General features: G+C 41.9%; 2 protein-coding genes and 1 long non-coding RNA gene across 10 annotated transcripts in view; 2 read left to right on the forward strand and 1 right to left on the reverse strand.

Moving 5' to 3' along the window:
• Positions 1–10,822, forward strand: part of Washc2c (WASH complex subunit 2C) — a 56,462-nt gene extending 45,640 nt beyond the window's left edge. Inside the window, exons 24-31 of the mRNA XM_059258435.1 lie at positions 1,788–1,916; positions 2,037–2,117; positions 2,699–2,818; positions 3,708–3,770; positions 4,118–4,330; positions 6,449–7,072; positions 8,019–8,196; positions 10,657–10,822. Of these exons, the coding sequence (XP_059114418.1) occupies positions 1,788–1,916; positions 2,037–2,117; positions 2,699–2,818; positions 3,708–3,770; positions 4,118–4,330; positions 6,449–7,072; positions 8,019–8,196; positions 10,657–10,796 (1,548 nt within the window). The 3' untranslated portion in view covers positions 10,797–10,822. The remainder of the gene's footprint in view (positions 1–1,787; positions 1,917–2,036; positions 2,118–2,698; positions 2,819–3,707; positions 3,771–4,117; positions 4,331–6,448; positions 7,073–8,018; positions 8,197–10,656) is intronic.
• LOC131907319 (uncharacterized) lies at positions 1,697–4,979 on the reverse strand. The gene is made up of 4 exons (XR_009378364.1): positions 4,649–4,979; positions 3,631–3,814; positions 2,853–2,983; positions 1,697–1,859 (listed from the first exon to the last, which is right to left on the reverse strand). It is a non-coding gene; the product is annotated as an uncharacterized LOC131907319 (long non-coding RNA).
• A 1,628-nt stretch (positions 10,823–12,450) lies between the features above and the next one.
• Positions 12,451–24,690, forward strand: part of Zfand4 (zinc finger AN1-type containing 4) — an 86,209-nt gene continuing 73,969 nt past the window's right edge. For 5 of the 8 annotated variants that reach the window (XR_009378366.1, XR_009378367.1, XM_059258436.1 and 2 more), the window contains exons 1-2: positions 12,568–12,697; positions 21,388–21,687. Coding sequence is in view for 5 of the 8 variants with exons in the window: in XM_059258436.1 (XP_059114419.1) it covers positions 21,426–21,687 (262 nt within the window). In the remaining 3 variants the exon portion in view is untranslated. The other 3 variants (XM_059258438.1, XM_059258437.1, XM_059258441.1) reach the window with 3 other exon arrangements.

Below are 24,690 nucleotides of genomic sequence, written 5' to 3' on the forward strand. Positions count from 1 at the left end.
ATACTGAGGAACACTTACTGAAAACATTGCAAGACTTACACATGCAAAACTGTTAATCCAGGGGCCAGTGAGAGGGCTTATTGAGAACGGGTGCTTGCAGCACAAGACTGAGGACTGTGTTCTGTCTTCAGAACCCTTGTGGAGGTAGAAGGAGAGAACAGCTGTACCCTTTACATGCTGGCCAGTCTGTCTTGTCAGATTGTGGCTCCAGGTTCAGTGAGAGATCCTGTCTTCAGTGGAGAGTGACTGAAGAGGACACATGATCCTAACCGTGGCTTCTACCCACAGATGTGCGCTTGTGTGTACACTACACACGTGAAGAGATAGTTTGGTGCTGAAAGGAGAGGGTGGACAGTAAGCATACACGACCATTAATTGTTTAGCTTTTTGTGAAGGGTGGTGAGATACAAGTGTAGAACTTTAGATTGGGATGGTTTTACAGCTGTGAATATGCTGAAAAAACTCAGACTTTTATCTTAACAAATTATAAAACCTAGTGTCTTAGGGTTTCTATTGTTGTGACGAAACACCATGACTGAAGGGCAAGTTGGGGAGGAAAGGGTTTATTCAACTTACACTTGCAGTCCATCACTGAAGGAAGTCAGGACAGGAACTCAAACAGGGCAGGATCTGGAAGCAGGAGCTGATACAGAGGACATGGAGGGTGCTGCTTACTGGCTTGCTTCCCATGGCTTGCTCAGCCTGCTTTCTTTCTTTTTTTTTTTTTTTTTTTTTCCCGGGGTTTTTTTTTTTTTTTTTTTTTTTTGGTTTTTTGAGACAGTTTCTCTGTGTAGCTTTGCGCCTTTCCTGGAACTCACTCTGTAGCCCAGGCTGGTCTCGAACTCACAGAGATCTGCCTGTCTCTGCCTCCAGAGTGCTGGGATTAAAGGCGTGCACCACCATCAGCCTGCTTTCTTATAGAACCCAGGACCACCAGCCCAGGGACAGCATTACCCACAATGGGCTGGGCCCTCCCCCACTGATCACTAAATGAGAAAATGCCTTATAGCTGGATCTCATGGAAGCCTTTCCTCAACTGAGGCTCCTTCCTCTCTGATGACACAAAACCAGCCAGGACACCTAGGTTGTCAGCCTATGTTGCAGTGTTCTTTTCTGTATGTGGTTGTGTGTGCAGGATGACAGCTATGTTTATGGTCATGGTTGTGGAGGCCAGAGGTTGGCATTGGAAGTTTTCCTCTCCTACTGTAGCTCTCTATATTAATTTTTGAGACAGAGTCTCACTGATTATTGAGGATGATGGGCAGTGAGTTCTTCCTTGGTCTTCAGCCCTCTGTCCTGCCCCCAGGACTGGGGCTGTAGATTGGTTCTTATGTGGTTGTGGGATGGTGGGACTCAGGCCCTCATGCTTGTGCTGCAAACACTTTGCCCACTGAGCCATCTCTCCAGCCCTCCTCCTTTTAATACCAAGCCAAATAAATTGTTCATAGTAATTTCTACGTTGTTCTTCCTTCAGAAATGAAGTGGAGAAATAGGTGTGGTTTGGTTTTACCCCCAGAGTGCTGCTGCTTCAGTCAGTATGGAACCAATGGGTTAGGATTGGGTTATTTTTTTGGTGGGGTTGACATGGGGTGGAGGTAATAAAAAAATTTAGGTACTACATGAAGGTTGAAAGATTGTGTGCATATGCTATCTGTATTTACAAACTTATTCACCACTGTTTTTGATAATAGTATTCTGTTTGTGAATGTCTTTCCCCTGGTGATTGGCATGTAGGCTGTGGTCAGACTTTTACCACATCTCTGTTGTGTCCGTTGTCTTTTGCCAAGGGTCTCAAAACTGATGGCCGCCCCAAGAGCACAGGCGTCTTCCAGGATGAAGAGCTGCTTTTCAGCCACAAGCTGCAAAAGGACAATGACCCAGATGTTGATCTTTTCTCTGGCACCAAAAAAACCAGGGTTAGTTCCTTTTAGTTCCCCTGTTAGAGATTGTGTGGCTCATGGTGTAGGTGGCTCACAATGTGGGTAAATGGCTCCACTTTTGGCATGTGTAATCAATCTGTGTGTGATTTCTTTCAGTTGTCAGTGCCCCGTGGTGGGAGCCTGTTTGGTGATGATGAAGATGATGATCTTTTCAGCTCTGCCAAGACTCAGCCTGTGGTACCAGCTTTCTATTCTCAGGCTTGGGGAGGATAGGAAATGAATGTTTGGTTAAGATGAAGAAATTGTAAGGCTTACTAATAAACGAATAACAGATAATAGATGGAACAGTATGTATATAGGGTGTGGCTTTCAGTTCATAACACTAACTGATCCGGAGTCTCTGATTGTGGTGCAGACCTGTTAGATTTTTAAAGTTTATTGAAGGACACTTGCATATAATACGGACTACATTTTTGTTCCTTTCAGATGCAGACCTTTAAATCTGAGTTTTAGTCTGTGTGTATTTTTCTCCTGCTGTATTAGGGTTTGTATACTTTTTTCCTTTTTATTGCAGAAAGGACTCCTGTGTAAGTCACAGTCTTTTTTTTCCCTCAAAACCTGTGCATGCCAGGCCATCCTTCTGCCACTGAGCTGCATCTCAGCCCTAGAAAAACCACAGTGCTTAGGATGCTGTTTCTGAAATGCCACCTATGAGTTGGTTAATGGACTGTCAAAACCCACAGGCCAGGCTCCTGTTTTCAGTATTGTTTAAAACTTTGAAGATACATGATAGACTCTGATGTTTTTTTCTTTTGAAGGTACCAGAAAAAAAGGGATTACTGAAAAAAGACCACCCTGTTTCTTTAAAGAGCGAGAAAACTCCTGAGTCTACTCAAGGTAGCAAAGAGAAAAGCTTATGGAAAGCAGAAACACCACAGGTTAGAACTCCCCTCGAGGGCGTTCAGCTCTTACCTCATCCTGCTTAGACAGTTCCGGGTGTAGAACGAGGGTTGCTCAGAGTTCTTAGTTAAAGAGGCAGTAGCAGCCAGCACCCTCCCTTTCACTCTATCCTTTTATCCCCACTTTTTCCACACTTGAGAAACCTGTGTATGTAATCATTACTGTATTTAGATCAAATGCCAAATTCAGTTTCCAATTTGGTGCTAGGATAAGATGAAAGGTCATTTTTCACTAGTGCCTCCATTTGTCCCTCAGGGCTTCATTGGAGTAGAATTATATTCTAATGAGTACAAATCACATCTGGTTTCTTGGTTCCTCCTCAGGGTCACTGCTCCAAGATAGTTGCTGTAAAACCTCCCTTCTGGGAGTCCTCTCAGTACCATGTGGGGCTTTTCCACAAAGGGAGCCAGACAACTGCAGTTGTCTCTGGAAATTTCACTGAGGCCCCTATGCCTGCACTTGGAAAAGGAGGCACGTGGTTAGCGTATCTCTTACCTCATCTGGAATTGAGATGCTTCTGTATTTAGAACTTGTGCATCAGGCCGTGGGGAGCTTGTATTTGCCATGTTGGATAACTCATCACGATATGCTGGGACGAAACTACAGCTCTGCTCTTACTCACCATCAGTGTCCCCCTTTCCTGCTTGTGCCTATCCTGTGACGGGCTTCCCTCCTCCGTTGGAGGAGGCATCAGTGAAGTAATGCTAGCAAGCAAAATGCTGTGAGGCTCCAGGGCAGAGTTAAAGAGCTGCAGACAGGGACAGCTTTGCTCCATCACCGATTTACTTACAGATATGAATGTAATCCAAGACACAGTTTGTTTCCTGTTCCCTCAATGGATTTTTAACTAAATTTAATTTCACACAGGATTCTTCAGGTCTCACTCCATTTAAAAGCAGAGAGCCATCCAGTCGGATCGGGAAAATACAAGTAATTATATTGGATCTGGAGTCTTCATTGCCTGCCTGTGGCACCTATAAAATTTGTGATTTTCAGTTTTTTCAGCTGCTACCAAGCATTCTCTCATCTCTTCCCCTGCCAACACCATACCCTCCACCCTTGCCTGGTTGTTGCTTCTTATGCACTGCTCTTTAATGTCTTTTGATCCCAGTGATGGGCACAAGTATGTGCCCCACTGAGCCTGGATCAGGTGATTTTCCTACATTTATATTCTCTTGTATTCTACACTGTGTGCAACACAGATATCATGTGTCACAGAAATGGTAATCTGCTCATGTGTTTAAGAACAAATACTGAGTTCTATTTTTCTTCTTTAGGCAAATTTAGCCATTAACCCAGCAGCCTTGCTGCCCACAGTGGCTCTGCAGATCCCAGGAACAAAGCCTCTTTCATCTGAATTAGCTTTTCCTTCATCTGAACCTGGAAGGAGCCACGTCCCGGAACGTGTGCCCACTCTTCCTGGGAGTGAGGAGGCTGGTGTCAGTTTCGATCTTCCAGCCCAGGCAGATACCTTACACAGTGCAAACAAGGTGATGGACTGTCTTCTGTTTGTTTTTCTGTGAACCAGACTAACCTGACTGCTGCTGCTTTCTAGACCAGTCTGTAGGCCAGCTTCCCCTCTCCACCTGAAGGGGGCACTCACCCTTTGTTTAGCCCTTCCTCCCTTCTGCCTCTCTCCATTTCCTAATGGTGCTTCTGCTTTTCCGTTATCCACTTCTGCTTTCCCACTGATCATTAAATACTGGTCGCACCAGGCCCTCAGTCCCTAATAACGTGCTGTGTCCTGTTGCTGCCCACCAGCCCTAGTGCTTTTCCCACAATGCTCTGGAGCACCACGCCATCCTTACTTCCGTGGTTTTCCCTCCTTCCTGTGGCTTGGGCCCTCTTCTCTGGGATCCCAAGCAGTTCCTGCCCACTAGGAAAGCTGTTGCAAAGGATGCCCTTAGTGGACTTCAAATGAACTCTTAGAAGTTTTCTTTTTGTCTCCAATCTCCCTTCTCTCTGAAGTCTTAACAGGTGTCCAAGTAGGCAGCAGGACCCAGGATGACCTGTCCCTGGATGATAAATAATTTTTATTGTTTTCAGGTTTTTTCCTGTATTAAAAAACCAAAAACCAAAAAAGCTCTTGTTATTTTTGTTATCTTTCAAGCTTAAATTAGCTACTTCCTAAAATTTTTTTTTTTAAAAGAATATCTTTTATTTATTCTCTGACAAGTTCTCGCATTGCATGTGATGTGTCTTGGTTATACCTACCCTCAGCTAAGGCTCTCAGCCTCATTTCTCAAAGCTTCCAAAAATCATGCTATTTCTTTGAAGCAAACAGACACAGTTAAGTATTTTGTCCAAAATAGGTTGTATCTTCTCAAACAAAACATACCTTTTTATTTTGGAAAATATCAGAAATATTAAATCTTAGTTATTAAGAAGCTCCTCTTTTGAGGTTCTATCAAAGGTTCTCATGGTCCAGCCACATTTGACATACAGCATCGAATACTTGAATTGGTGTCTGTTGACGTAGAAAAAACAGCGCCATCAGTTGCTTTTTTCTTACGCCTCATATCTCCTTGCTCCTAGACCCTCATAACGTTGGTGCTCGAACCTCTCTCAGTTCTTTTTTTTTTTTTTAATGAGGTACCTGGCTTTGAATTAAGGGGTGAGGAGGTGCTGGGGTTTGTGTGTATGTGTTTTGAGTCACAGAATACCAGCACTCCTGTTTTCTGGGGTTCCAGCAACATTGAAGCTTTTTTGCATGAAACGATTGTCAAAAGATTAAAATACAGGTGGTTTAAGTGGTGAAGAACACTGCTTGCTCTGTCAAAGGACCTGGGTTCATTTCCAGCACCCACACAGCTGCTCACAGTTGTCTGTGACTTCAGTTCCAGAAGATCTGATGCTCTCTTATGCCTCCTCAGGCACTACACGAATGTAGTATGCAGGCATCTGTGCAGGCAGAACACCAATATACATAAACTAAATTTCTGAAGAAAAAAAAAAAGCTTGGAGACGGAAACTACTAAAGGGTTAGGAAAGATTGAGTCCTGGAATAGTAGGAACTAGTTAACTTCTTTTAGAAATCTTGAGGGCTGGAGAGATGGCTCAGTTATAAAAGGCTGGGCTCACAACCAAAAAGACATCTTTTTTTTTTTTTTCCAAGACAGGGTTTCTCTGTGTAGCTTTGCGCCTTTCCTGGAACTCACTTTGTAGACCAGGCTGGCCTCGAACTCACAGAGATCCACCTGCCTCTGCCTCCCGAGTGCTGGGATTAAAGGCGTGCACCACCACCAGCCGGCCCAAAAAGACATCTTAAACAACTTTTATCTTTCCCTTAGGTCAGTGCTTCTCAACCTGTAGGTCATGACCCCCTTGGAGTTCCATATCAGATATTTTTCCTTATGATCCATAACAGTAGCGAAATTACAGTTATGAAGTAGCAATGAATTAATTTTATGTTGGGGGTCACCACAGCATGAGGAACTATGCTAAAGGGTCGCAGCATTAGGAAGGTTGAGAACCACTGGCTTAGGTTATACATAGTTGAAGTAAACCACATAGCTTTATGGTTTTTTGAATTACTGAGTCTTTGCTGTGTTAGACTTGAACATTTTTCCATCAGATCATGGTGTATGTGTGTGTGTTTGCCTTTGCAGAGTCGTGTTAAAGTGAGAGGAAAGCGTAGACCACAGACCCGTGCTGCGAGGCGGCTGGCTGCCCAGGAGTCCAGTGAAAGCGAGGACATGAGTGTCTCCAGAGGACCTGCTGCACAGTTGGCCAGTAGTCCCATCTTACCAAATGGCCATCAACCTCACCTGCAGCCCGGGATGGCCAGTGGAGAGATCAGCTCTGAGAAAGCCGTGGCCCCAGCTGCTCCACCTTGGGAAAGCGGTCCTGCATTGTCTGCAGTAGACAGAAGCTTTTTTGTGACTTCTCTGCCTCAGACTGGAAATGAGGCTGACCTGTTTGATTCGGGGGACATCTTTCCACAGAGCCTAGGATCACAGTCCATGGAGGGAACAAAAGTCAAGGCAGCAGAGACCCCAGCCCACTTGTCAGGAGGAAGTAAAGAGAAGAACCTTGTGTTTCCTGTTCTCAGTGAGGCCAGCAGTGCCGATGATCTCTTCCAGACTGTCAAACCAAGACCAACAAAGAAAAGAAGCCCTTTCCCCCTCCTTGAAGATGAGGATGACCTCTTTGCAGATCAGAAAGGCAAAAAGAAGGAGTTGAAACCTGACAGCCATCAGGACAGCGTATCAAAAACACAAGACATTTTTGAGGTAACAAAAATACTTCATGTCTGGGTCTTTAAGGAAAGTAGCTGATTGGCTTCTTGAGCTATAGAGTATGCTCGTCTGCTGTCTACTTGCTTATTAATCATGATTAAGTCTCTTGTTAATAACACTAAGGATATTTTTTGCTGCCTTTAATCTTTGTTATACGCCTTGAATTATTTAAAAAATGTTATTGTCATCCTGGAGATAGAGCCCAAAATCCAGTACATGTTAGGCAAATGCTTTACTCGGTTCACTGAGCCACGGCTTAAGCCTTGGGCCGTGAGTTTTATATATATAAAAGAGAGAGAGAGAGAGAGAGAGAGAGAGAGAGAGAGAGAGAGAGAGAGAGAGGGTATGTACATGTTTTTAATTACTTTTGTTTGCTATTTTTTAAACTTGTAGAATGGTGCTGCTGTCAGTGACATGTTGTTCTGTGACATGTATGAACTCCATTGCTACAGCTTGTGTGTTTAAGCCCTGCTTCTAGTTGGGACTCTGCTTTAGCAGAGTTTTGATGCTAAGGCTTTTGTGGCAGTTGTTCAGCAGATGTTAGTGGAGCATGGTGGCCCTGGGGTCAGCAGGAGAGCTAGGACACCTATTCTGTCCCCTGATATTTCAAGGAGAGGAGTGAGATCGAAACAGAGCAGCAGGTAGTTAAGGTGATGTCAAATGGCACTAAATGCCATGAAGAAAACTACCTGGGGCAGAGGATGGTCACAGCAGGAGGTAGTTCTCCAGGCTGGGCTTGGTAGACACTTCACTGCAGGGCTGGTATTGGACTGTGACTACAAGAATGATGAGGACAGTTGTGCAGAGACCTAGGGTAGTATCTTCCAGCCCCTGGGGAAGTCTGCGTGAGTACCCTGGTCACTGCATATCTATAAATTATTGAACTATTTTTAGTTTTAAAAATACTTTTATTTATAAAAGTTGTTTTTGGCTTAACTAGGATGATATATTTGCTACGGAAGCAGTTAAACCTTTTCAAAAAAAGAGAGAGAAGGAGAGAACTTTGGAACCCAACTTATTTGATGATAATATTGATATCTTTGCTGACTTAACTGTAAAACCCAAAGAAAAGTCCAAAAAGAAAGTGGAAGCCAAGTCTGTGTTTGATGATGATACAGGTGAGTATGGGTTTCTTGCCCCTTCTGTAAGTATGGCTATCTACAGTGCACTTAGAGAGCATCACTGTTCACTGACTGAATACATTTCCTGTTCACATTGGCCCTTTCTTGGACTTTGTTCCTCAGTTGTAAACAGATGTTTCCTTTCCTGACTGCTCAGTCCTAAATAATCACACAAAGGCTTATATTAATTATAAATGCTCAGTGAATAGCTCAGGCTTATTACTAACTAGCTCTTACATTTTAAGTTAACCTATATTCATTATTTATGCTCTGCCATGTGACTGTACCTTTATTACCATGGCATGTTCATCTCCTACTCTCTGCATCTAGCTGGTGACTCCTCTGTCTCTGCCCTTCCTTCTCCTATCATTCTTTGTTTGGCTTTCCTGCCAAATGTTATCCTGTTCAGCTATTGACCAGTAAGTTTGTTTATTAAACCAATCATAGTGATATATATTCAATGTACAAAAGGATTATTCCACAGCACTCAGTAGGTTTTCTTTTCTTTGCTGTGGAATCCTGGATAGTCTAAGAATGTGATGTGTAGATGGACTAGTCAGTCATTTTCATGAGGCAACCCTATGCTATGCTGAGTATCAAGGTTTAAGACAGTGCCCAGCCTTTGACCTGAAAGTAGAAGCTCCCTATTATCTTAGTGCTCACCGCCATCATCCGACAAGCACTGTTTTTGAAAGGCGAATGCATCAGCAGGCCATGCAACTGGTTAAGTCAGAATAGCAGCTGGACAGTGAGGGACAGCAGCTTAAGGACTGGAGAGTCAGTACAAGAGAGCAGGCCTATGCAGTGGAGTCAAGCATGTGAGACGTGGCCTCTCCCTGAGTTCTATGTATGTATGAACACGCTGCACCCACTCCTCAGCTAACAGGCAAGCCAAATGCTGATAACTCTACATGCTGGGCTCCTGATGTGTTGGTAGACCCGGACTGGAGCTGAGACATGTCCTCGCTTCCTCTGTCCCTCTAGGTCTGTCTCTTGGGACTGGCTGGGAAAGCTTTTGTTGCAAAGACACACTGAGTCTGTCCCCTCGGCAAACCTTGTGCTCTATCGTCATGTGTCCTACTACATAAAGTGTAGAAGAGACTTGGGTTGCTTTTCTTTGTTCATGTTTTGACACGTGATCTTGCTGTGGCCCTGGCTAACCTTGAATTTACTACTCTCCTGATCTTAGCCCTCCCAGCTGCTGGGGTCACAGGCATACATAACTTTCTTTCATTACTAAGTTACCATACATGCTTATGGTAGCATTCATACAACTTAGAAAATTTTATAAGTGGAGGAACAAAAGCTTTAAAGTTAAGCAATATTAATAGTTCGTTGTACATCCTTTAAGACATAGCACTATTGTGTATTTACACGGAGTCAATTTTTAAAGTAAGAACAGGCTTCACCTGTTTTACTTCTAGTCACATCTTATTTTTCCATGTTGGTACATAGAAATCTTTGATTTCAGTGTTTTGAGTGATACTGCTTTGTGTTTAGCTGCTAGCCTATTACGGGCAATCTAGATCATTTCTAGTTTCTGTTATAGATAATGCCATGGTCTTTATCATTTTTGTACACCTGTCTTTATGTACAACATGCTGAAATTTGGTATGTTAGAATCCTACCAATAACATTGTGTTGTAGGATGTTTGTATACTGTGTGACGATATACTGCTGTGATTAGTTTAGTAAAGAGGTGAATGGCCAATAGTTTGGCAGGAGGAATAGATGGGACTTCCAGGCAGAAAGAGGAAGTAGGAGATGAATCTAGGCGCCAGGGAGCTGCCAGGAGACATGGAGAGGAAACCAGAGGTGCAATATGGAAGAGAGGTAATATCACATGATAGAATGTAGATTAATATAAATGGGTTAATTTAAGTTATAAGAGCTAGTTATGATCAAGCCTAAGCTGTAGGCCAAGCTTTCATAATTAGTAAGTCTGTGTGTCATTATTTGTGGGCTGGCAGCCGACAACAAACTACTTCTACATTACTGGGAAAGCAGCATAGTTAAAAGTCTAAAAACACTAACATGAATGAATCAGACTTCATTCTTACCATGGAGATGTGTCCAATTGACTCCTTTATTCTGTATTGGATTTCTCTTTGCACATTCTCACTGTCCTTAAAGGCCAGAGTGGAAAGAAGATAGAAATCAGTTCAGTGTCCAGGACTGAGTTAGAGAAGCAGTCCGCTGTACTATTTCTCACTTCATGTGCACATTCATACTTTTGTAGGTAAGAAACTTACACTCAAAAAGAACCTGATTTTTATGTATCATTATAAAACTTGGGTGCCACGAACTGAGCCAGGACCAGAACCTAAGAGGTTTGACTTTCATATTGGTACTCTACAGTGTGTTATCAGAATTGGGACTTTGACAGTTTGTGTGGATGTGTCTTAAATTTCCATTTTCTTGCCTGTCTTAACAACTTTTTTTTTTTTCTTTTTAAAGATGATATTTTCTCCTCTGGTCTCCAGGCTAAGATGTCCAAACCCAAAAGCCAATCTGCAGAGGTCACATCTGAACTAAGATCTGATCACAAAGTGTCCAACATTTTTGATGACCCCCTGAATGCCTTTGGAAGCCAGTAGAGCATTTGGGGTCTTCACAGTTCACCCCCCCCCCCCAATTCTGTTTGCAGTTAATGATGCTCTTTCCTGCACTCACTGTCTTCACCGGATCCCAAAAGCAAATACTGAAACAACTAGGTCAGCCTTTACCCAATGTAACTAATATTTTTCTGCACTGATTTTAATTATGCTTAAGGTTACAAATAAAAAATAAGTGCTTCATTCCCAGTGGTTTGTTTTTACTTAATTAGACTGCATAGAAGGGCATGCTAGAAAGGAAATCTCTGTGGTTTTCATATGCAGGCAGGGAATGCAGAGATAGCCGTTGTCGGACAGAAGACCTGAAGTCCTTGCTCTGTGGGAGGGACTCTGAGTGCAGTGATGGTCTAGGCAGGTGAAAGAGAAAGGAGGTAAAAGATTCTAAACCTGTGAGAAGAGGTTTCCATTGAATTCCAGGAATGCCTCTGCCATCGTCTAAGGGGAACTGTGGTCCTTTGCTGTCTTGATTTTGGAAAGAAAATTTTATTGGAACATAGCCATACCCATCATTTCCACATTATCTGTGGCTGTATTCAGGCTACTTACAATGCCAGAGTTTTTAGTGGTTGTAAGAAATGGATGGCTTAGTTGTAGGCATATTTTTGCCTTTCTTAGCTTTTGTTTCCTCCTTTGTAAATAGTTTGAGCCTGCAGGGTTGTTGTTGAGACTAGGTAATGACCCTTTTATCTATCTACCCCTTAAAATGGTAGGTAAGGACCATGATATGGCTTGATGAGGTAATGCAGCTTTAAAGTGGAAGCCAAACATTTAAACTCATCCACCGGATGCTGGAGCCCATGCTGAGTTACTCGTAGGTGAAATTTCCAGCACAGACACTATTCTAACCTCTGTACATTACCATCGTGGCTCTGTTCTCAGTTTGAAGCTACTAGCCCAGATCGCGGGCTGGGTGTAAGAGCCACCAGCAAGAGGCTGGCAGAAGGCCAGGGTCTCACCAAACCTTCCACCTCAGTGCTCAGTAACTGTGAGAACTGTGGAAACTGGTGGGTAAAAACTCAAGTCTCAGTGAGAGGATGGGAGAAGACTGACCGGTGTCTTTCATAGACCAGTCCCGAGTCACAGTTTGACTATTGGAGGTTGCATTGACCTCTTCTGCAGTCCACTCTGTAAAACATTTGAGTTGAACCATCTGTTAAGGGAATGAAGTAGTAGCGCCCAAGTTAGTTTATATCCCAGTTTAACCTCTTGGTGAACAGCAAAAGCATGCTGGAATTTCGAGCCCAAGCCACCTGTTTGACCTATAGACTTCAGTAATTACTCAAATGCAAGAGGTATACAGAAAAGTCACAAGCCCTTACAAGCAAGGTATAAGAATGTCCCCATTTTACAGATGATACAATTGAGTCAGAAATGTCAGGAAAGAGTGGAGCACAAAGAGGGTGGTGCGTTTCAGTCAGGCTAGCCTGGATGTCCTTTAAGTGCTCCAGACTGGAAAGGCCACGAGTGGACAGGTTATCCCCAGAGAACCTTAGATGTGCCCCAGCCAGGGCGCTCCGCCCTGGCGCCCACTCTTTCCCCGTAGACTGTGGCCGGTTTCCAGCCTCCTTCCTTGCCCCAGCCGGGTCCCGCGTCAGTAATAAAGGGTCAACATCCGGGCCTCTTCTAACCGACAACCCTTCCTGAACGCCCGTGCGACCGGGCGTCCGAGCAACGGCCTGCCTCGGAAGGCTCGGCCCCGCCCCTCGCCGGCTGATTGGAGGACGCCGGCAGCGCTGGCCGGCGATTGGTGAGCGGTGTCACAAAGGGCGGGGCCTGGGCTTGGCAGGCCAGCGTCGGCTGGCGTCGCAGGCGCGCTCACCCTTATCGGCCTGCGGGCAGGCGAGCGAGCGAGCGGGCGGACGGGACCACCGGAGGGCGAGCGGGTGAGGGGCGCAGCGGGGCGGGGCGCGGCCGGGCGGGCGGGCGGCTGAGGGGCCCGCTGCGTCTTCGCGGCTCGGGCAGGCCGGAGAGGTGCGCCCGCCTCGGCTGCAGCCTGGTCGCGCCCTCCGCGCTTCTCTGCTCTGGACTCGCGGGACCCGGACAGCCGTCGCCCTGGGTACAAACTGGTCGCGCCCGCGGTTCCGGGCGCTGCTGACCCGACTTTGGGTCTGAGTGTGGTCCCTGCGGGGCGTGGTCCCTGGCCCTAGGGCGGCACAGCCACACTTGGGCATCAGTCCTAGGCTAGAGTGGGATTCCACTCTTTTAGTTCGATTTTCACATATCTGTAAATGTGTAAGTGTCAGCATTTTAAATGGCTGCATCGTGTTATGGGTATTTTTATGTTGGGCGAAAAATTTAAAAGCTAACTCGTCGTGTGGCTAAGTTTCTTTGGACGAGAAGGAAGCAAAAGTCCCAGGTACTGAAATTACTTATCGCGTGCACTTAGTGCTGCTTTTGCGGTTGTGTTTTTAGGACATTTCAAATGATGAAATAAATGTTGCAGATTTATTTTGAATTTTTTTCTCCCAGCTTTTAAGCTAATTTATCAATTGTAAGCATCATTTTACTCACTTGTATCATTTCACATCAGTATGAGTTGTCACTGTCCATTGGTTTTCCAGTGTTCATGCAGGCCACATGCCACTTTGAGGAGGCTCGCAGCCCTTCTCAGTGGGCCCAGTTTTTGTACTGTCTAGGCCCACTTGAGCTTCCATTTGTCCCTGTAGTATTTATCCAGATTTATCTATGATTTATCCAGACCGAAGAGCTTCCTTTTGACCTCTGTTACACTGATTGGCGTTGTTGAGAAGTTTAACTTTTCTATACACAATTGTTTTCAGTTATGGTTACCGCCCTCGGCCCTTTTTGTACATCGAAAATTCTCCCACTGACTGGGTCCAGACTTCGTTTGGAAGTTCCAGCACCATTGATGCTGTACTCATTTTCTTCTACTCAGAGTCACTTGATCTAGTCTCACTTCAGATTTAGGACTTCCAGATCTGTGACCTTCTACTTCCCCTCAGTTTGTTCATTACTTCAGGGACCAAGTATAAAAAGCACCTCAAAGTTCTTCTCCTAGACACTGGTCGCCAGCGCCTTCTCTAAGGTTCATCTCAGCATTCCTAACATGTGACTTCCAGACTGCCTTTTTTGTAGGTAGGATTGCTGTTGGACTTGAAGAAGCAGACACTGACATTTCTGTAGCTCTGTGTATACTGTATACTGAGTACAGTGTATCACTGTATACTCTTTGGTATAATGTGATAAGTGCATTAAAACATATCTGCATGTTATCAGTGGGTATTTCACTGTAATTCTTGGGGGGGGTTGTTTTGTTTTCCTTTTTTGTTGTTTTGTGAAAATGCAGATTGAGCCTAGGGCCCAATATGTGCTAGGAAAGTACTCTATCACTAAGTTGCACATTCACTATAAATGACGTAAGGATAATGAAACCTGAACAGTACCACTGTAGAGAGTAATGTGCTTTTCTCACTATGACCAACAGTAGAGCAGCACAGTACTTTGTATTGCTATTATTTGTTACTTATTATTTTGATATGTTGTATAGCTCCACTCAGAACAGCTATGCTGTCAGCAACAGCTTTGCTTCTTGTGATGCCATTTTTTTGTTGTTGTTGTTTGTTTTTCGAGACAAGATTTCTCTGTGTAGCCTTAGCTGTCCTGGATCTCACTCTGTAGACCAGGCTGGCCTTGAACTCACAGAGATCCACCTGCCTCTGCCTCCCAAGTGCTGGAATTAAAGGCGTGTGCCACCACTGCCCGGCTCTATGATGCCATTTTTAAAGGAACATTAGCTATCTGCACAATTCAAGTTTCCTAATAATATTTTATATTAGAACTATAAAAATTCTCTCTGCAGCAGAAATACCTGTGTGTACATGTTTGTTATGATTTTTATAAATTCTAGTGGGGTGAATCAGAATGAGATTCCCAGAAGAAACCAATATTCCTCCAAACAGTTTTGGAGCATACCCACTATTTCTTCATTTCTATGACAGGATAATACCCTTACATATATCATTAATTTTGTGTAATATAAAGATCAGTGGAGATATTTTTAAAATTGTTTTTAATTGAATTTCATTGAACAACCATAAATGGCTGCCAATATGTACAGGATGCTGTACTGAGTGATGGAGAAGTCATTCCTCCCTTAAACACTTATAGTTTACTAGCACAAGAATGACAGGTATATAAGCAGTACAGTTTTGATGGTGTCATATATGACATGGATACAAAAGATAGTAAGTATAAAAGATTTTATGGGATAGTTGATACTTGAGCTGAGGCTTTTGGGGAGAGGTACAGTGCTGGTTATTGAGCCCATGGCTTTGTATTGCAGGCAGGCACTCTCCTTGAGGTATATGTACAGTCCTTTGTATTGTAGGCAGGCACTCTCCTTGAGGTATATGTACAGTCCTTTGTATTGCAGGCAAGCACTCTCCTTGAGGTGTATACAGTCCTTTGTATTGTAGGCAGGCACTCTCCTTGAGGTGTATCTACAGTCCTTAGAACTGAGTTTTGAGAGATGATTAGGTAATTAGGAAGCCATCTGTGGAGTTGACACTGAGTGGGACAAAGCAGGAGTAATAAAATAGGGGCTACAACTAGAAGGTGGAAGGACCATACATATGCTGGGGAAGTGTGAAGATAGGTGAAAATGGGCTGGGAGATGAAATGTGTATGTGGAAAAGTCTTTCTAAGGAGTTTGAAAGTTATTCTACAGACAGTGGAAGCCATGATAGGGTCTTCAGCTAGAAATAATAGGATCAGTCTATGTTTTCAAAAGATAGCTGTGCTTACGTCATGTGTTATTAGAGAACTGCCAATTGAAATCAAAACCCTTAACACTGACAGCGCAAAATGATGTGATGACATGGGATATTAGAAACTCTTCGTTGGTGCTGGAAATGCAGAATGATTTAGCCACTTTTGCATATTGTTTGGCAGTTTCTTTAAAAGAAAACCAAACACAATGGGGCAGGGTATGGCTCAGCTGTCGGAAGTAATGCTAACCGTACAAGCCTGAAGATCTTAGTTTGGATGCCCAGTACCTTCACGAACAGCTTGGCACAGCAATGTGCACCCGTAATCCCAGGGCTGGGGTGTGGAGACAGTGAGGAGTCCTCGGGCTTGCCAGTCACCCAGTCAAGCTGAATCGATGAGCATCAGAGTCAGTGATGCCTGAAAAGCATAAAGTGGAAGATGATAGAGGAAGATATCTGATGTTGACTGCTGGCCTCCAAATTGTACGCAGTGTACACACATGCACACAATGTACACACATGCACACAATGTACACACATGCACACAATGTACACAGTACACATATACATATGCACACAATGTACACACATGCACATATATATGTACACACATGCACACTATGCACAATGCACATATACATATGTACACAATGTACACACATGCACACAATGTACACAATGCACATATAAATATGCACACAATGTACACACACATGCACAAAAAGTAGAAAATGCTCTTGTAATAAAATCTAGTCTAAATAAGTTTAAAATATATAAACATAACTCATGTACAAAATCTACAAGTTTGTTCATAATTGCCAAAAAATGGAGTATGTAAGATATTTCTCAGAGAATGGATAAATGAAACTGTATTGCATCCAGACTATACAGCATAGTTTAACACTTAAAAGAAACAAGCCATCAAGGTGAAATGTTGAAAAAGAGCCTTAAATGTGTGTTCCTTAGAGAAACCACTCTGAAAATGCTGCATATTGTGTGATTCCAACTGCGTGACATTCTGGAAAGGACAAAGCTATGGAAACATTAAAAAGATCAAAAGTTGCCAAGAATTCCAGGCATGGGGACGGATCACTAGCCCCAACACAGCATTTTTAGAATACTGAAACTACCCTGATAGTATCCTGGTAAATACATGTTTTCATACGTTTGTCCACACCTGAAAGATGTATGTACCCCACCAAGAGCGAACCCTAGTGTAAGCTTTTGTTTTGGTGACAGTGATGTGTCGGTTCCCCAGTTGTTAATAGTGTACTTTGTTAGTGCAGAATATAGGGAAGGAACAGGTGCTTGTGGGGACTCATTGTAACTTCTGTTCAGTTTTGTTGTGGATTTAAAACTGCCCTAAAAGTAAGTCTCCTTACTTATTAGGGAGAAAATTCTTCTCTTTAGAATTACAACAACAAAACCAAGAAAACAAAATAAAATACCACCCAAAAAGATAAAAACAAACAAAAAACCCACAACAAACTGTAACCAAATAAAAGCACACACATACAGAAAAACTGTGGAGTTCATCATGTGTTGGTCAGCTACTCCTGAACACGAGGTTTGTCCTGGAATGGCAGTGCCACTCCATTAATCGTTAAGTTGTTAGCCTTTACCCTAGTGTGCAGAGGGCCCGGCCCTCTGCAGGTCAGAGAGACTGGAAATGAGATGCAGAGTCAGTGAGAAGAAACAGACTTCTTTTTCTGAGGGATAAAAGTTTATTATCTTTCTTATTTTTCCTGTTGTTTGTTCTACTCTCTTCCTTTTTGTTCTGTTCTTCTACTCTGATATTTCCCTTCTTCTCTTCCTAATGACTTCCTTCTCACTACTTCCTGATGTCTACCTTCTACATCTTTCCTGGTATTTTCCTTCTAACTTCTTTATTTTTCCCTTACAGCTTATATACCTCAGCAGAATCATTTAAGCAATATAAAATTTGCAATGTTGTTATATTTTGTTTGTTAAGTAAATGATTACAATGAGTATAAGTAAAAACCAAGATGTTTTTCATATCCCCTTACATGATTCAACATTTTACATATTACAGGTGAAAAACATAGATCAGGAGCCATAACCGTTTACATAGTTTTTATTATTGTCAGAAAAACAAGTTGCTAGTTTCACTTTTCATATTTTAGAGTCCAGTCCAATTATCTTAACTAACCATCTAATTCTTTGTTTTCTAGTTACATGAAGTCCATTGTTTAAAGCTTTATTTTAGCTATAATGCACACCAAAACCCATGAACACATTTCCCAATATCAAAAAGAACTTGAGGTAACTCTTGGGACCCGATTGTTTTCCTGAAGAGAAACTCGTAAGTCCTATCTGTGTGACACTTCCTTGTTCCTGTTTTCTATCCTCTGTAACCCCTGCTTTATCAGGGGTGGGAGTAATACTTTAAACAGTACAATTTAAGAGGAAATCATCTTCATAATAATCCACATGTAAAAATGCCCAGTAGAGCAGGATAGTTCCATGAGATAATCACACTACATTAAAGGCAGTGGGGATCCCCCCACACCCATTTATATCATGCCCTGTACCAGATAAAAACGACAGTGGCAAACATGTAAAGGCACAGCAGTAACAAGAGACATTCAGGAGCCAAAGCCCTTGGGACCTTGCCTATCTGAGATTTACTCATCAGCGCCTTGCATCCTGGTGGGCCGGACTCCTGGAATTCATTGCCACCTGCTGCTTCTCTGACATGGCATTAGTGACTAGGTTTTCATTCAATCATTTTTTAAAAGTATAACGAAATAAAAGATAAAACAAAAACCATCAGATTAAAGTTGGACCAGGGAAACCAACAGAGAGAAAAGAGCCCAAGAGAAGGCAGAAGAATCAGAGACCCACTCATTCCCACACTCAGGAATCCCACAAAAACACCCAACTGGAAGCCGTAATATACATGCAGAGGACCTGGTGCAGACCTGTGCAGGCCCTGTGCTTGCTGCTTCGGTCTCTGTGAGTTCCTATGAGCTTTGCTCAGTTGATTTAGAGGGCCTTGTTTTTCTGGTGTCCCCCCATCCCCTCTGGTTCTTACATTCTTTCAGCCTCCTCTTGTGGGGTTCCCCGAGCTCTGAGGGGAGGGATGTAATGGAGACATCCCATTTAGGGCTGAGTGTTCCAAGGTCTCTTACTTTCTGCATAGTGTCTGGCTGTGGGTCTATATTTATTCCCATCTGCTATGGGAGAAAGCTTCTCTGATGATGGCTGGACAAGACACTAATCTATGAGTATAGCAGAGTGTTATTAGGAGTCATTTTTATCACTACATTTTTTTCTTTTCTTAGACTAGTATTATTCGGTTTTACTCTAGGTCCTTGGGCTATTTAGTCTCAAGCAGTGTCGGGTTTGGGTTCCATCTTGTGAAGGAGGCATTAAGTCACATCAGTTGTTGGTTGGTTACTTTCCCAAGCTTTGTGCCACCATTGCCCTAGCCTATCTTGCAGGCAGTATAATATTGTAGGTAAAGGGTTTGTGGTTGGCTCAGTGTTTATATTTCTCTTTTGAGAGCATGGAGAGTGCCTTTATCAAAGATGCTGGAATGTAGGGGTGAAGGCTCTATGCAGGCACCAGCTCTATGTCTCCATGTTCAATGAGTTGTGTAGGTGTTGTCTTCGGCATTGGGGCCTTGCTGTCAGTTTGTGCAGAGGAACCCATAGTCTTGGCAACAGCCTGCATTGTTTGGGGGTTCCTGTGGGGCCCCTTTGGCCAACAACTCAATTGGATGTAACCCAGTCCCAGCACTGGAAGCTTCATTTGGTGACAAAAGATGGCTGGTTGGCATGCTATCTCCCCTATTATTTGGTGATTTCATTTAATTTACCTTCATATATGTATATATTTTCTATTGTACTAGGTTTCTATATTTCGCCTCAAATGACCCTTAATTTTAGCTGTCTTTCCTTGTACTCCTTCTCACAACCTCTCTTCCCTATCCTTTAGAATTTTTTTTTAAAAATACTTTCAATCCAGTGGTAAAGAGTGGGCAAAGGCTATGAATAGATATTTAGTAAAAAGATAATAAAAAGTATTGACAAAAATGTGAAGAAATCTACACCCTCAATTTATTGTTACTTTATTATAAAATGATTCAAACTATGTGGAAAACAGTTTAATAATTCCATAAATTGCCCAGTACAGTTGCTCTGTGACCCAGCACACTCATTTCTAGATATATATCATCAAGAAAAGAAAACTTGTCCAAATGATAGCTGATTGTTCATTATAACAGTATGTGCATTAGCTCCAAATTGGAACCTACCCAAGCACCTAAATCAGTGCCTGGAGAGATAATATGCACCAGATCCATACAAGGCACTATTATTCATCCACCAGATGAATGAAGTATTAATGCATAGATGAACTTTGAAAACTTTATGCAAAGCAATGAAGCCAGTCACAAAATATCATATATTGTATCATTTCATTTATGTGAAGTGTCTGCAATAAGCAATTATAGAGAAAGTAAGTGGAATAGTTGCTGCCTTGGACTTAGAAGCAGAATCGGGTGTAGATGGAGTTTCTCTGTGTCCTGGCAGTCACTCCCAAATAACCACACAGAGACTTATTATTAATTATAACTGCTCGGCCAATAGCTTAGGCTTGTCTCAAGCCAGCTCTTACAACTTAAATTAACCCATTTTTATTAATCTGTGTGCTGCCCTGTGGCTCATTTAACTCATCTATGAACTTCCCATGTTGCTTCTTCTGCATCTGGCTCACTACTCCTATGACTCTGCCCTTCTCCTTCCCAACATTCTCTTAATCTGGTTGTCCTGCCTAACCTTATCCTACCTAGCTATAGGCCAGTCAGCTTCTTTATTAAGCCAGTCACAGTGACATATATTCAGACAGTGTAAAGGAATATTCCACAATGGGGAAATTTGGGAGTGATGGCTATTGGGTATAAGGCTTTTGGGGTGGTGAAAATATTATAAAGGTGATTGTAAGAGGTTATTGATGTCACTCACTGCTAGAACTCGTGGTTGGCATACCCAAAGCCCTTGGTCAGCTCCATCACTGGGGGAAATAATAGTTGCAGTGGTTGAACATTTTTAGCATTAAAAATGAGTGAATTTAGGATGTTAAGTAAGTCAATTTATGGTATGTGAATTATATTTCAACAAAACTACTTTAAAAAAGATTTCCTCATCTCTCCAGAAAGGTACTCATTTGTGTTGTTTAAGCTTAGGACTCTGCCCCACCCCATATGAGAACTTCTCCAAATAACAGCAGTTTTCAGTGATCACTCTTGCTGCCAGTTCTATACTATTAACTTACCTTATGTGCCTATCCGTTGTGTTTGTCTCTCTTACTCTTGTATGCTTGTGAGTAGAGACTATCTAGTGTCTACATCATTACCATTGGTTATTTATTTAGTGGATCAATTTTAAAGGGACTTATTAGGTTGTTTGCCATTCTTCTCAAAATGTAATTATGTATAAGATGCTAAATTTTATATGGTTTAAAAGAGAAACATATTTTAGAAAAGGATGTACATATACTTGGAAAGTCTTACAAAACTATATTGATATGTAGAATTTGAATATTAGAAAAAACGTTTGTCGTCATGTGTTGTATATTAGCAACAATGCTAAACATTGGTAAGGTACCATAAGGAATCAAAAGTTTATCTATTCTTCATGAATAGTCTACATCAGGAGTGATTTCAGAGGCAGGGAAGGAAAGTTCATTACTAGACACAGGTAAAGTTAGTAAAGTAAGTTGAGATTGTTTGGAAGACCAGTATGAGTCAGAGTTATTTGGAAAACCTTAACAAAGAAGGGACTTACAGATTTGTTTTAAAAAACGAACTTTTGTTTTTTCAGGTACAAAACTTAAACATGAACAACGATACATATTACCAATGTTCAAAGCTGATTTGGGTAGAACTGGAATACAGTTGCATACAACATATTCCAGAGGAATTAGAAAAGTCAAAGTAATGGATAACAGAAAAGAGCCTCCATTCTTCAATGAAGATAACGTGGGACCATTTTACTTCAAACTTCCTTTCTATGACACCATGGAACTCTTCATCGAAACATTGACTGGAACATGTTTTGAACTAAGAGTTTCGCCCTTTGAAGCTGTTATCTCTGTGAAAGGAAAAATTCAAAGATTGGAAGGTACTAGTCTTAGTTTCTACAATATGAGGATTAAATATCTTAAAAGTTTTTTAATGGAGAAAAATTTAAACATACGGCATTAGAAAGAATAGAATAATAAAATCTCCATTTTATCTTCAACAGTTACCAACTTAGAACCTGCCTCCTTTGTATTCCTTTGTTCTCCGTCTTATCCCCCTCCACAAGATTTTCTTAATTCAGATCTCTGGCGTCATGTTAATGTCATGAAATAAATATTTCAAAATAGTTTTAGCAAGTTAGGATGATTACACAAATTGAACCATAACTATTTTGCAGTTGCTTTTTATCTCTTTTAGAGAAATTGTTTTTTTTTTGTTTGTTTTTTATATCAGTTTGTAAATCATTTTTCCCCCTTTACAATGGAGATTTTCTGAGTGTTTGGGTTACATTTATATATATTCAAAGTTCCTCTAACATAGCAAGGATTTTGAATGACATGTAATATCTTTTTGTGGTATATGTATTTGTGGTGTCATATGCTACTTTATGTTAATATTACTCTTTCAGATTTCAGATTACCATTTATGATTGTCTAATTTTGACTAGAAAATTAAATCATTCCCTATAACACTATATATATATATATATAGATCTTTGCTGGTGGAGTCAACTGGGACTCGTTTGTAATATGAAGGTACTAATTAGGATTGCTCTCCAGCCAACTTAAATGCAGAATTACAGAAGGATGAGAGTGGGTGGATCTTTGGGAGATTGAGGATTCTGGATATCCGAGTTTTTTAATATTTGCTTTTCCTTCATCCCTCTCCCTTAGGGTAGTTTTAGGGGGCAGCTGAGTCTAGAACCACATCAAATAATGGCACATGTACCCCTGTTTCTAAGTGACAGAGTCAGTGAGAGTCATTGTGTTCTGCAGGAGACTTCAAAAGAACAGCCTTCATGAAAATATCAGTTTTAATGCTTTTCTGGATGGCTTTTTTCTTCCTCACTGGATATCAGTTGGAACTAACATGGGAAGATTCTCAAGACTCCAAATTAGCAAGATGTGGCTGGAGAGGACAGAGGGGACAGTGCTTGAGTTAGTCCTGCAGAGGGAATAGTTGTTCCTGCAGAAGATTTTTCCTTTGGGTAACTTTTGATGAGTTCAGAACTACTAGTGCCCGGTGGGAGGGGAGAAAGTGAGTTGTAGAGGAGGCTAAGGAGACTGGTGACCTAGGAGCACTTGTGTTGAAGCAGAGAGGAAGAGGTAGCTGTCAGGGAACTGTCACAGGTCTGGAAGGGACAGAAGTACCAAATCCACTAAGCAAATTAACATTAATCTTTAAATTCACATTTTCACTTATTTTATGTGTATGCATGCACATGTATGTATGCTTGCTACAGCATGCACACTTGTGGAGGTCAGAGAACAGTTTATGGGAGTTGATTTTTTCTACTGTGTAGGTCTTGGGGTCAAACTCAGTTCATCAGGCTTGGTAGCAAGCTGCAAGTATCTTTACCCACTGATCCACTGTTGCACCCTAAAGCACATCTTACTGGCTCCCAAATTAGCATTCCTTAATGAATAGGAATAATGATAGCAACAATTGCCAATGATCTTCTCAGGATTACATGAGTTACCAAATGTAAAATGTCCTTTTCCTTATCAAGGAAAATGCTTAGTCTGGAGATAGTGTCATTTGTTTCTGAGAACCTAATGTACATACTGTACACTTGGGGAAGGCTATACCTTGGCTCTCTAACTTTCTTTCTGGAGATTACTAACCAGAACAGTGGTTTATGAAGGTGTGGACATCCCTTCTAGAGGGTGTGCAAAATGCTGCGTGTGCCAAGAACTGTAAGAGGCTGTCTGGAGCAGTGGAGTCCCTCATATGCCTTTGGTTTTGGCATTGCTGCTCCCTAAATAAATGTTCTCCCTGTACATGGAGGAGGATTGTTTTTGTGGTTCCTTATAAGTAATGGAGCCATATTGTTAATTATGGACTATGAGCTACAAATAGACAATCATTTTTATGCATAACAGCTGCTGTTCCATCAGTGTGAGCTCCCGAAGGAATGTAGTGAGCAGACTCCCTTCACTGACACAGTGGAGAGTAATATGGCAAGAAAAGACCTCTTTACTCTAAACCATTTCCTTTTTTTAGAGTAATTTGCCATTTCCGCATAACCCTCTTTATTCTGATATTAGATAAGAACCAGATGTTTTCCTGTGTAGATTTAAAAAGAACCTTACCTTATTAGTTGTCTTTTTTCACTTCATATTCACTGTATATTATTGTCCTGACCCATTTGTCAGTATTATGCTGTCATAGTTACCAAAAGTCTTGATAATTTCTATTGAGTCTCTTTAATGTGCTATTCAGAATAGTGTTGTTCGTTTGTGTTGCTGGCTATGGAACACCCTGTGGAACTTTGCCTATAAAATTTTCCAAGAGTCACAGGTTTGGAGTATGTGGAAAAATGAGAAATATTTTGTTATTGTTTTTAAAGAGTATTCATCCATATATATTTTTTTACTCTTATTCTTTGGCAACTTCATATATATAATCAGTGCATCTTATCATGTGTACCCCAGAGTGCCCTTTTCTATTCCCCCAGGTCCCTTAACATGCCCCTCTCTACCTTTTATGTCCTTTCTTTTTGATTGATTTCTTTGTAACCGACTGAGTTGAGCTAATGCTGCTGGCTGGAATGTTGACTGATCTTGTTGGCTTGGTCTTGTGCAGGTGACCGTAGCTGCAGTGAGCATATCATGTCAGAAGACAGCACTTCACAGCACTCCTTCCCATCTTCCAACCCCTACGTTTTCCTGCCCCCTTTCCACAATGTTCCCTGAGCCTTGGTGACAGCAGGGAAAGGAAAGATGTGTTGATAAAGATGTCATGTCATGGCTGAGCACTCAGTACTCACTATTCTCAACGTTTTGACCAGTTTTGAACCTCTGCATTAACTGCTCACCACTGTAGAGAGGAGCTTCTCTAGCCAAGGATACAGGCAGCACTAATCTGTGTGTATAAACACAAA

The sequence above is a fragment of the Peromyscus eremicus genome, chromosome 3 (genome assembly GCF_949786415.1).
Source record: "Peromyscus eremicus chromosome 3, PerEre_H2_v1, whole genome shotgun sequence".
Classification (NCBI taxonomy): Eukaryota; Metazoa; Chordata; class Mammalia; order Rodentia; family Cricetidae; genus Peromyscus; species Peromyscus eremicus.